The 12,817-nt window shown below is 50.6% G+C and overlaps 1 protein-coding gene across 1 annotated transcript; it reads left to right on the top strand.

Moving 5' to 3' along the window:
- Positions 1–2,851: 2,851 nt before the first annotated feature.
- FNDC10 (fibronectin type III domain containing 10) lies at positions 2,852–4,906 on the top strand. The gene has a single exon (XM_033156342.1). The coding sequence runs from the start codon at positions 3,169–3,171 to the stop codon at positions 3,991–3,993; it is 825 nt and encodes a 274-aa protein (XP_033012233.1). The 5' UTR covers positions 2,852–3,168; the 3' UTR covers positions 3,994–4,906.
- Positions 4,907–12,817: the final 7,911 nt, after the last annotated feature.

The raw sequence follows: 12,817 nt of genomic DNA, 5'->3' as shown, positions 1-12,817 counted from the left end.
TGGAGTCTCCTTCTTTGGAGGTCTTTAAGCAGAGGCTTGACAGCCATCTGTCAGGAATGCTTTGATGGTGTTTCCTGCTTGGCAGGGGGTTGGACTGGATGGCCCTTGTGGTCTCTTCCAACTCTATGATTCTATGACCCTGAGGCCTTCTGTGTGCAAGACAGGTGCTCTGAGCTACATCCCTTGCCCCTTCTCTAGTCTCCATCTAGAAATGCAAGAAGCATTGTCAGAGTTCAAGGACACATTGCAGCCAAATTAAAATAAATAAATAATACTTTGCATGCAAAGCAGGGCTGGGAAGACCTGGGGAAGAGCTTGGAGGGACAGATGGAAAAATATTGAGGGTCACATTCAGTCTACTCTGGACCTCAGGGAGAGAGAGTTCTTTCCCATTCCCTGCCAGCGTTTCAGCAGGCGACGCCAAGGATTCAAGCAGGTGCCTTCTGCACGCCAAGCACATATCCTGCTATTTGAACTACGATCCCTCTCTTTGAGCAGCTTCAGTGCGGGGGGGGGGCAGGAAACACCCTGCTGCACGAACTCTTGGCTTGACCCAGCAAATCTGCTGTGGCCCATTAGACAGATTGTATTCTAAATTTGGCTTCATTTGCAAGCGAGACGGCCCCGTGTCCCCAGTGATCTTTTATTAATGAGCCTTTTTGCAGGGAGCTCGATGTTCCCTGGGCGGAGCGGGTCACCCGGAGCGGCCAAGAGGCGGTTGGAAGGGAAGCAGAGAGATTTGTCAAAGCAGCCGATGCAAGGTGTGATGTTTTGCTTTTGCTTTTTCTTCTTCCGCTGCTGAATTCTCTCCCTCTCTAAATGGGCGTTAAATAGGAATAGGAAGCAAGAGGGGAAACGACTCTGTTCAGACTGTGACCTGGAAAGCCAAACGCAGCCCTTGCTAGACATGCAACAAGACAAGCATTACATTCCCCCTCGCCCCCCCCCCAAAAAAACCCCCATTTATGCAACTAGAATGGAGTTGGTAGCAGAAAGATGATTTTAAGACAAAATAAAAAAATAAAATAAATCCTTCCACTAGCACCTTAGAGCAGTGTTTTTCAACCACTGTTCCGCGGCACACTGTGCCGCGAGATGTTGCCTGGTGTGCCGTGGGAAAAAATTTGTTTATTTGATTCCTATTCCAGAGAATTACTTTATATATAGTCAATATAGGCACAGAGTTAATTTTTTTTAACATTTTCTAATGGTGGTGTGCCTCGTGATTTTTTTCATGAAACAAGTGTGCCTTTGCCCAAAAAAGGTTGAAAAACACTGCCTTAGAGACCAACTAAGTTTGTTCTTGGTATGAGCTTTCGTGTGCATGCACACTCCTTCAGATGATTATGGTAAGACATGGTGGATTTGAAAACCCTAGGAGCAGATGTTGCTGTTGTTGGCGGCATCTTTCTGTCTCGAGAATGGAGTGGGTCTCCGGGGGGTGAAGTCAAACCGCTGTGTTCGCAGCACCAAAGTGACCTCCTTGGGGTGCAAGCCAGGGCAGAGTGTATGGAGGCCCTGGGCTGCTAAGACGACAAGACGCCATTCTTGGCCTTGTTGATGTGGACCAAAGGGAAACAGAGCAATACAGTACATCTGGCACCAGCTTGGCTGCAGGAGTTGCCAGAAGGAGGCATATAAGGCACCATCCAACAGTTAGGGACTCAAGATTTGGAGAGGGTTCACTCCTTAGCCTGTTCCTTCTCCCAAATGTATCTCCTAGATGGGCTCCCTTCCCAGGTTGACAAGATCCCTCTAGGAGTGGATGGGAATCTAAGAAGAAGAGCCTACTGGGTGAGGCCAAATGATCTAGTCCGGCATCCTGTTCTCATAGTGCCCAACCAGAAGCCTCTGGGAAGCCTGCAAGCAGGATCTGAGCACAAGAGCCCTCTCCCCTCCTGAGGTTTCCAGCAGCAGGTATTCAGAAGCATTGCTGCCTCCAACCGTGGAGGCAGAGCATAGCTGCCTTCTCCACGAATTGGTCTAATACTCTTCTAAAGCCATCCAAGTGGGTGGCCAACACAGCTTCCTGTGGGAGTGAGTTCCACAGGTTAAAACTACGCACTCCGTGATTGAATAAGCGCTTTCTTTTTTGTCTGTCGACATTCAGTTTCATAAGAAGTCCTGAAGTTGTAGTGTTCTGCGGGGGATGTATAAACCTACTAGGAGCCGAGGTCCCTTAACTCACTCTCTAAAGTATTTCAAGGGGCCGCTCCCCACCCCCCAAGTTCATGGGCATTGCCATGCAAATGGTGCGTTTGTGCCCCATCATGTGATTGATTCTGTGACGTAAATCAGCTTCAGTGGCTCTACTCTGGAACCAGCTCTGGATATGACCTTACTGACTTTGCAGAAAAGTAAGCGGAGCGGAGTTCCCCGCAACAACCCTGTGAGGTAGAAGAAGAAGAGGAGGAGGAGGAGTTTGGATTTGATATCCCGCTTTATCACTACCTAAAGGAGTCTCAAAGCCGCTAACGTTCTGCTTTCCCTTCCTCCCCCACAACAAACACTCTGTGAGGTGAGTGGGGCTGAGAGACTTCAAAGAAGTGTGACTGGTCACCCAGCAGCTGCATGTGGAGGAGCGGAGACGCGAACCCGTTTCACCAGATTACGAGTCTACCGCTCTTAACCACTACACCACACTGGCTCTGGTAGGTTAAGCAGAAAGCGAGTGGCTGGCCCAACGCTTCAGAGCCAAGGACAGATTCGCACCCAGGATCTCGCAGGGTGTGTGTGTGTTGCACTCTACCTACTACACCACACTCCCTCTATACAAAATGCTCTTTTAATGGTTTCCACACGCACCCCCTCCTCTTTCCGATTCCACCTCCCAGACACAGCGAGAGTTAACCGCGCCGCCGCCGCTGCCGCCGGGAGGAGGAGGGCCGCTGGGCGGCGCCCGAACCTCCCGGATCCCACCCGAAAGGAGGCGCCACCGCCGGCGCCACCGCCGCCGCCTCGCCCTCTTCAAGTTGGCACTTTGAAAATGTCCCTGCCGTTTGCCCGGGAAAGCCGAGGTCGCCGGGGTCCCGCTTCGTGCTGCCTCCGGCCGGGGCTTCCCTTTGCGCCCAAGCCCCGCTAGAGCGCGCCGGATCCCGGCCTGGGAAAGCCCTTTTCTCCGCGCTGCTCCTGCTCCTGCTCCTGCTCCTCCATGCCCCGGCGCCAGCCATGCTTCTCCGGCTCCTGCTGCTTGCCCTGCTCGGCCTGGGCCGGGCGCCGCGGCCGGGAGGCGTCACGACGGGTTGGGGAGCCTCAGAGGCGCGCGGCGCGCACAGGGATCCGCCGCTCGGAGGCGCCGAGGACGCGGGTGCGGAGGGAGACCCGTGGTGCCCGTACAAGGTGCTGAGCGAAGGCCCCGACGGCGGCGGAGGAGCATCGGGGATGCAGGGCGGGCGCCTGTGTTTCCGCAGCCGGGCGCGGGGCTTCCAGTGCGCGCCGCGGAGCTGCAAAGCGCACCGCTCGCCCGGGCGCGCCCTGCTGGCCAACGTGCTTCTCAACGGCAGCGTCCTCCTACAGTGGGGCTGGCCTCCCCTGCTGGCCGAGGGAGAAGACGGCGACGGCGAGGGAGTTGAAGCTCCCGCCTCCTCGGCCGAGGTCGGCCTGCTGCGCGGCTTCTCGCTCTCGTGCTCGTGGGAAGGCGCCTACACGCGTTTCCAGTGCGACCGCGTCCAGCTGGGCGCCGCTTGCCGGGACTACCTGCTGCAGGACGCGCACGGCAGCGTCCGCTACCGCCTCTGCTTGCAGCCCCTCTTCTCCGCCGCTGCCGCCAACGGCACCGATCCTGATTCTGCTGCTGCTCCTCCTCCTCCCCGGTGGCCTCCGGAATGCGTGGAGTTCACCGTGGAGCCGGCCGGCATGCGGGAGATCGTGGTCGCCATGACGGCCGTCGGGGGCTCCATCTGCGTCATGCTCGTCTTCATCTGCCTCCTGGTCGCCTATCTCACCGAGAACCTCACGCCCCCCGCCGCGCCCGCCGCCAAGAGGGGAAACTGAGGCGGCCACCCAAGGCGGGGGTTAAGCCCCGAGGAGCGTGCAGTGAGACCCTGGCTGCCCTAGGGTGGACGGGGGAAGAGAGCTCCAGCGAGCAACCTTTGAGCGTGCGCATAATGGCGAGGACGCACAGCTATGATCCCTGCTCCGAATTACTTTTATGTAATTACGGGAGTAAGCCATAACGGGGTTTAGCATCGGAAGCCCACCCCCCTTTCAGATTGGTTTCAAGCCCGATGGGGGACCTGTGTGTTGAGATTCTAGCATTGCAGGGGGTTGGACTAGATGACTCTTGGGGTGCCTTCCAGTTCTGCAATTCTAGTATTCTTTCAGGTTTGCTTGGCTATAAAGCCCCCCTCCCTGGATTGCTTTCTGAGTAAGCCTGCCCAGGAGGAAGGGGCTGTGCAGGTGGGATCCCCAGTCACGTTTACTTGGGAGAAAGTCTGGACTTCAACTGGCAAGTAGATCCAGTTGCAGATTAAGGGTGCAAAGGGTCTTGGCCTGATTGGGGAAGCACTTCTTTTCAAAATCCTTTTAGCTCAGTTAAAAGGGTGCCTTCTTTGGATTAATGCCACACACACACACACATATATATTTATGCAAATTTAATTGGCCGACCATTTAATCAATGAAAACTCATAGGATGAATCGACTAGGGGCCCTTCTAGATTACCTGTTTATGTTGCATTCATCCTGATTTGTTTGCAGGGTGGTTAGACAATGCCTCAAAGGAAATGTTGCCTTCCAGTGTGTTTTCACTGTTACTTTCCTTATTGCAAAAAAAACTCCAGTCTTTGGGGGAAGCAGGTTTGCTGCGCAAGACCTCCCCACTATAATTGACCAGGCAGTAGGTAGCTCAGTGGTAGAGCATCTGCTTTGCATGCAGAAGGTCCCAGGTTCAATCCCTGATGTCTCCAGGAAGGGCTGGGAATGTCTCTGGGGTCTAAAACCCTGGATCACTGCTGCCAGTTGGTTTTGCCAATACTGGACTATATGGACCAAGAGTCAGTTTCCTGCATTTCTAGAACCTGAATTTGCTGGTATGTGATTGGACCCCGCTCAAAGAGACCAATGGTCTGGAAGCACCCTAAGATTTGTGAACTGGTTATGAGGGTTATGGACCTACCCTTTCTGTTGGGGGGCAAGGAGAGAGGGAGGCTTCCTCCCCTACTTTATGAAAGAGTGGTTCTGGTCCTCTGGCTAGAGACCTCTGGGGGAAGCCCTCATGCAGTCGCCCAGGGCTCATCTCCACACCTGCGCACATCACAGTGACAACCGCACCACCAAGTGACGACTTGACTTGGATTTTTGGAATGTGGGTCAGTCACCACCTAATAGGAAGTCCACTTGCTCCAGGTCACCCTGCTTTCAGTGGTGTGAGCTCCCCATTCACTGCCTTTTCTGGCTCTTTGAGAAATTTGCAGGTAAAGTTCCACATGCTCTGTTAACCCCTCACTGACTTCACTCACCTTGCCTGCCTGCACAATGTGCAGGTGTTGTATTTTAAAGAGGCTTCTCCTTTTGTGGGGGGGGGCAGCCCTTTTGGGTGAGAAGCAGTGCAAAATGACTCCAGTCTTGGAGATCCCAGAGATAGGGACCATGTCTGTGGGGCTGCTGGCTATTAGGAAAGAGATTAGTGTCTGCTCTGGGAGCAGGAGGGGAATAAGAGGGGAAGTTAGGACCAAGGGCAGCAATATAAGGGCTAGCTGAAGATGAAGCTGGGAACAGCTGTGATGGAACAAAGCAACCTCTGGCTGTGCATACATTTTTCCCCTCCCCAAAGAATCCTGGGAACTGTAGTATGTTATGGGTGCTGAGAATTGTAGTGCTGTGCAGGGTAAACTGCAGTTCCCAGGTTTTTTGAGTGGAGTATGCTTTAAAGGCACTTTGTGTATGCAGCCTCTGTTTCTTCGTCGTTCAGAAGTCTGTTCTGAATGCCAAAGCTCGGGTGGTGTAGGAAGTGCAGGAATAAATGCAAAGTGCCCCTGAGCGTGTGCAGAGTCCACTTCTCTCCGAGCTAAGCAGCGGTTCCCTCCACTAGCTGGTTGGGGAAGTTGGACACCTTCAGAAAAAGTATAGAAGCATTTCTCCACAGCACCTGGCCCCGTTGTAGCAAAGTAGGGTTGCCTCCATCGCATCAGCTTTAGCTCAGAGACACACCTGGACCGGTCCAGAATATACATCTTCTCATCCATCATGTCTGGGACTTGTTAGCCTGCATCTGGACCATAGATGGAACTGATGCCTCAAGTAAGGAGAACCAGGCACCTCTCTTCCCCAGGAGCTGAGCTGAATTGTTGAAGCAGAAAACCCCAGAACTCAAATGTGAGAATCTGCCGTCTGAATTTTTGAAGTTTTGAAAATGCTATGTTTCAAGCATCCTTTAAAAATACGACCTCGAAGCAACTTTTTCTATGCTGTTGTAATCCAATGCCTGCTTAGATTTGGGGGGGGGCACACACACAGCGTGTAGCAATGAGCACATGTGGGGGTGGCTCTAGGTATGTCCCCAAACCTTTGACCTTCAGCACAAAGAAGTAGATTCTTTTAAAAATAGAAGAAGGGGGAAGTGGTTTTCAAGTTTTATACATGGGAAAAAATGAATTTGAAGTCATTTGTTTCAAATTGTTGTCAAACATCGTTCCGTGTCTAACCGTTCTCAGATAACTTTAGAGGGAGACGGAGGCTTACTTGAAACTGGAGTTTCCCAGAGATGAAATTCAGGTTTGAAAAGGATTTTAGAAGCATATATGAGTTAGACTAGGGGTGGCTAAGATGATGACTTCTGGATGTCCCTGAGTTTTAGCTCACATCATCGCTGGCTTGGGCCCTCCAGCTGTCACTGAACTACAATTCCCACCATCCCTGACTATTGACCATGCTTGCAGGAACTGATGGGAGTTGTAGTCCAACATCAGTCAGAGGTTGACTGTCCCTGCCGTCAGGTTTTGCATTAAAGCAGATGTGGGAAACTTGTGGCCCTACAGACATTGCTGGACTAAAGCTCCCATCCTCCCTTGCAAGTGTGGCCATAGCCAGGGAAGATGGGAGTTGTAGTACAGAGACACCTGGCGAGCCAGAGGTTTCCCACACCTGCTTAAAATAAGACTGGTAATAGTCAAATGGTTCTGTTGCTCTGTTTGCTGAATTTTCTCTGGATTGGTTTCAAGGGAGGAAAAACTTTCATCTCGCTCAGGTGCTTAGATATCGTTTTCTGTTTCTGTGATGGGAAAACGTAACACAGTGGTGAAATGGAGAGGGGGGAGTAACGTGAGTGTGAATTTTCTGCCAGTTTTCTGCTTTAGTTGGAAGTCCTGCATAGCCGGGGTTTGGACTAGATGTCCCTCGGTGTCCCTTCCAGCCCTACAATTCTATTAAATGGTTGCTCTAGGGCGAGGATAGGCAACCTGTGGCCCTCCAGATATTGTTGGACTAGCGCTGCACACCACCCGATGTGTTTCTTTATCTATCTACCCACCGTAAGGTCCTTCTGCAGGTCGCAACAATACGGAAATACAGTACCTGTATTAAAATCAGTTAAAACAATTGGTAATTGGAAGAACAGGGTGGGCCCTAGAAATCTCTATCGGGCCAAGTTTGGGGACCTCCCAGTGAAAAAGCCCTCCTTGTGTGCCCCCTTGCAACTAAGCATCAGGCCATGGCGATAAATAACCGGACTCCATTAGTAGTGCCCTTACCAGGCAGTGAAGAAGAAGGTAATTTTTCAGGTAATCAGCTCCAGAGTTATTTGGGGCTTTGTTCACAAGGAGCAGACCCTTAAAACTGGTTTGGTAGTTAAATAGGCGTGGAGCCTATTGGGATAGCTCAGTCGGTGGAGCACGAGACTCGTAATCTCGGGGTCGTGGGTTCGGTTCCCCATCCTTGCCTGGCCTTGAGGAGGAAAGACAGGGGTTGATGCTCATTTAAAGGCCCCGGAGTCTGAAAAGTGGAAACACAAAGTGCAGTGGAGTCTGGCCCCCTGGCTGCCCTCCGCATCCGCCAGGCCATTCCCACCTCCCTGCCTTCTTACAATCAGTCCCTGGCTGGCGGCCTTCCTCTTACCGCTTGTAAAACTCACCAGGGAGGAAGATGGGGCAACGCTTGCCCACCATTGTCTTTGGCTCCTCCTACTGTTGGCCTCCTGCATTTCAGCCCAACGGGCACCAGTCACCGTCACCAAAGGGATGAGAACCTTTAATAAGCATGATGTAAAATTGACTTAAGTGGGTGAATTCCCCTCCCCTGTCACCAATGCACTGAAACTGTCCTTCTAGCAAAGGCACCTCCCATCACTGTTTTCCACTAACTGTTGTCAACAGTTTGGCCAGCTGGCTCTCAGCCCTTCTCGCTCCTTGCTTCTGTAACACCCCAGTTGTCGCCATGCTTTGGTATTAACTATCTCGTGCCTTAAGTGTCCCCCCTCTTTGTGCTCTCTCCCCCCCCCCTTCCACTCTCATCAGTTTTGCGGGATAACAAATACTTTGCTGTTGTCTCTTTTACAGGAGCTGTAAAGGTATTTTAGCTAACGAGCTGCTAAATTACTTTTAATCGGTTTAATTTGGTTTGTTGGCGATTGCCCCCCCCCCCAAAAAAGCAATTGCCAGATCTCATCTTAGGAGATCCGTTTGAGGACCTTTGAAAGGTAGTTGTGGTTTTCTCTCTTTTTTTGTTAGCACAATTAAGCTGTGTCTAGTCGTTCGGCATTTCTACAGCAATACCAATGTGTGTAGATTGTTTTAAAAACCGTTTCTGCTAGTTCCCCCCATGTTAACAGATGGGAGCTGTGCCCAATAGAGAATAACTAGCCCAAGGCTATATATGCCGTGTTCCCAGCTTATTTCTTTTGTCAATTTTTTTTAAAATAAAAAACACACATTATTATGAATGAATGCCCTGCTTTTGGGAGCAAACACGCAAAGTGGCTTACACACAATTACATATGTATTAAAAATCAGTTTCTGGATCCTATCTCTTTGTCACCATGTGGCGTGACCAAGAAATGGAATTCAGGGTGGAGCTATGCAAATAAGGAGCGGGCTCGATTATCAGTGGCTCCCATTACCTTCTGTCAGGAGCAAATAAAAGTTAATAAAAACAAGAATATGTCTCAGTGCGTTGTTTCTTGCAAGAAGATCAGGTCGCCAGCCAGTCCGTCTGTGTTGATTTATACATCCAAGCTACCTGTGTAAAGCAGCACCACGCCTCTGTCCACAAAGCATCCTGGGAACTGTAGTCTGTTAAAGGTGCTGAGCGTTGCTAGGAGACCCCTATTCCTCTCCCAGCAGTAGCATCTCCAAGGTTCCTTGGGAAGAGCAGCTGCCTGTTAACCCCTGGGAATGGTAGCACTGGGGAGGGAATAGGGGTCTCCTAACAACTCTAAGCACCCTTAATGAACTACAGCGCCCAGGATTCTTTGGGAGGAAGCCAGGACTGTTTAAAGGAGCATGATGGTGTTTTAAATGGGTAGTGCATGTGGGGCCTACTGGAGAGATGTTTGGCTCTCTTTTTCAGGTACAGTTGCTTGCAAGGATAAGACAAGCACAGAAGCAATAGCCAATCGGATACCATGTGGGTTTGCCCAATACACAATAGAGGCTGGACCATTTAAGCTGAGCGGGGTACTGCCTCACCAACCTCATCCAGCGCCCACCTGCCTGCCTTCTGACATCCAGGTCAGAGGGTGAAGGCACTCTTCCTTAGTCTCAATGCTGCCCTTGTAAAACACACCGGGGAGGAGGATGGGGACAGAACTACTGTAGAAGAAGTTGGAGCTGCCTGTCATTGCCTCTGGCGCCACCTGCTGTTGGGCTCCCTGCTTTCCACCCTATCGGTACCAAGAGGCACCAGCCACCACTGCCAGTACAGGGTCAGAATGCCTCCTTTTCAGGCTCTGCTTCTGGTTGGAACAGCACTAAAAAGCTGCCTTTTGGTCTGATCCAAACCTTCACTCCAGCTCTCATAGCTCAGACCTCCTGCCCCTTGAATATGTCACCCGGGCTCATCTTTTGCCTCTGCTATCCCCACTATCTAAAGAGTCCACTGGAAGCTGTCTTCCTTGTTCCAAAGAACCGAATGACACAGACCTCCTTGGATTGCAGCCCTTCGTTTGGCTGTTGTGGACAGGTGCAGAATCACATGACTGAATTCTCCCATGTGCACGTGGAAAGCTAGCACGTCAAGGAAAAGGGCTGGATCTAATGCTTTACCCTGCCAAACTAGATTTCAAGATGCAGGGAAGTTTGTTGGTTTAAAATGGAGCTTTGCAATAACAGGGGTCAGCAAACTTTCAGCAGAGGGCTGGTCCACTGTCCCTCAGGCCTTATGGGGGGTTGGACTATATATATATTTGGGGGGGGGGATGAACGAATTCATATGCCCCACAAATAACCCAGAGATGCATTTTAAATAAAAGCACACATTCTGCTCATTTAAAAACACACTGATTCCCAGATGGTCCGGGGGCCGGATTTAGAAGGCGATTGGGCTGGATCTGGCCCCCGGGCCTTAGTTTGCCTACCCATGCAATAAAGGTTTCCTCAGGTGAAATTGGAATCTGTAGATCACCTTGGTGCTGATGTTTAAGAAGTGCTGCAGGTTGCCAGCGTGGCGGGAGCTGCTGTGTAAGGGTGGAGCCTGGAGGAAGTTAGCAGGTCGGGGTGGAGCCAGGAGGAAAATTTCAGAAGACATTTATGTGGTTCTAGACTGCCAAATTGGGCAGATCGATGCTAGTGGGATTGTGAAAAGGGTACCCCATTGAGTTTTTCTCGCTGTCCATTTGCTGCTGTCGCCTTGAGCTGGCGGTGGATATAAATAGTGTCTCTTCCCTTCCCAGCCTCCCTGCCTGGCAGGTTTGGCAGATGGCGTCACATGTGACAGGGGACCCAGCTGAACAGATGGTTCTGTGAAGAGCTTATATCCTGTGCCATGCTGGCCGCCGGAATCCACGCAAAACAGCGCATCTGCCTTACGAGGAAATCCTGGGTTGCTCAAACCCTTCTCTCCCAGCTCCCACTCTCAGACAAAAGCCTTGGGCTCTGGGTGTGGGGGGTTATGGGGATACACGGCTCCAAAGGCCAGAGACTCGGCCTTTAGATTCCATAGATTCAAAGCACTTCCCCCAAAGGATTCTGGGAGCTGTGGTTAGCGGTGCCGAGAGTTGTTAGGGAGCAATAAATACGAATATGGTACCTGTGTAAGCCTCTAAACAACGATCTATACCTGTTTCAGTGGGTGTTTTTTTTTTTGTTGTTGTTCAGATGGGGAAGGGTTTCATTTTAAAAACAACTGAGACTATAGCAGATAGATGAAGAATTGGAAGTTTTCTTTCTTTCTTCCTTCCTTCCTTCCTTCCTTCCTTCCTACCTACCTACCTACCTACCTACCGGTACCTACCCCCCTTTTGTGTTTTTATTGTATCTAGATAAAAGTATTGGTTTGGTTTAATAAACCTTAATAAAATCTTTTTTTTAAAATAAATAAATGAAACAACTGAGCCCACGCTAAGTTTGTGTGTGGAGGTTTAACACACACAGCCCCCCCCCCCAAAAAAGTTCAGAAGGTATCACAACCTCTGCACAGGTGAATCAGACTCTATTCACCTCTCCTTCCCCACTCTCTCCTTTTACAAAGGACATTAATATCCCTAAAAGCTATTCCCTGCCTCCCCCCCCCCCACTCCCTGGAAATTGCAGCTCTTAAGAAAATGCAGCCAGGGCAATTTTTTATCAACCCTCAGATTTGTTCTGGCCTATCGGGGCGACTTAAAATAACTCCCTCTCCTTCTTTTCAAAGGGATAAGAAGAGGTGCCAAGATCAATATGACCGACCTTGAGCTTAAAAAACGGAGGCAGGAGAACGATCCATTTAGGATGCAGCAGTTTCCTTCCTTTTAAATGGGGGTAATTTGATTTATTGGCAAGATAACACTGCAGAGGCTTGGAAACAGAGCACTGGGGAGAGGGGGGGATGGTGATGGGAGTTGGTGCTCAATGGACAGTGGTGTGGTGTTGGTTTTTTTAGGGGAGAAAGAGGGGAAACACCAGAGTTGAATCAGCAATAAATAAAGATGGCAGTAGCCAGACTTCAGGCTAATGATTACTTGCATTTCTGTCTCTCATCCTTCCACCAAGGATATCAGGGCAGAACACAAGGCTGACTCTCCTTCTCCCTTTTATCCTCTCAAACAGCCTTGCAAGGTTGGTTGGGCTGAGAGAGTGAGGCTCATTTACAAGGTCACTCCTTTAGCTCTGTGGCCTAGTGGAGATTTGAACGCAGCTCTCCCCAGTTCCTAGTTCTGCCACTCTAACCACTGCATATACACTGGCGTTCGTTGTGTTGTGGGGTCCCCTTTGGCTTGGGGAATAAAAGATTCAACCAAATGAGACCTGTCGAAGGCAGTAAGAAGCCAAATAGAGCCTCCAGGCTCAGGGGCAGTGTACCACAAAATGACAGCCATTGTGGGGCACACAATAGAGGACAGATGTTTCCTCCAAGTCTTGCTTGCCAGAAATGTATTTCTGGCCGCAGTGGAGAACCTTTGGCCTGTTCCAGCTGGGCCCTTCTTATGAGGCTCCCCAGACCAGTCCCAAACAGTGCAGCCTTTCTTCATTGGGGACTGCCTTCAACCCCTTGATCATTATGGCTGCCCCTTTCTAAACCTTCTCCAACTCTACTGTAGCCTGTTTGATATGAGGCTACTAGAACCATACACAATTTTCCCTATGTGGTCGCGCCATAGATTTAATAGAATCCATATACTTGCAGCGTTGGAAGGGACCCAAAGGGTCGTGTTATGTAACTTCAGGTCGTCTAGTCCAACCCCCTCATA

Source organism: Lacerta agilis, chromosome 8, assembly GCF_009819535.1.
Source record: "Lacerta agilis isolate rLacAgi1 chromosome 8, rLacAgi1.pri, whole genome shotgun sequence".
In the NCBI taxonomy this organism is placed as follows: Eukaryota; Metazoa; Chordata; class Lepidosauria; order Squamata; family Lacertidae; genus Lacerta; species Lacerta agilis.
Note: the sequence above shows the minus strand (reverse complement) of the source record. Positions and strands in the feature narration are given on the sequence as shown.

Bases quoted from the DNA above. Each gene is read 5' to 3' on its own strand.
- FNDC10 (XM_033156342.1), top strand. From the start codon at position 3,169: ATGCTTCTCCGGCTCCTGCTGCTTGCCCTGCTCGGCCTGGGCCGGGCG.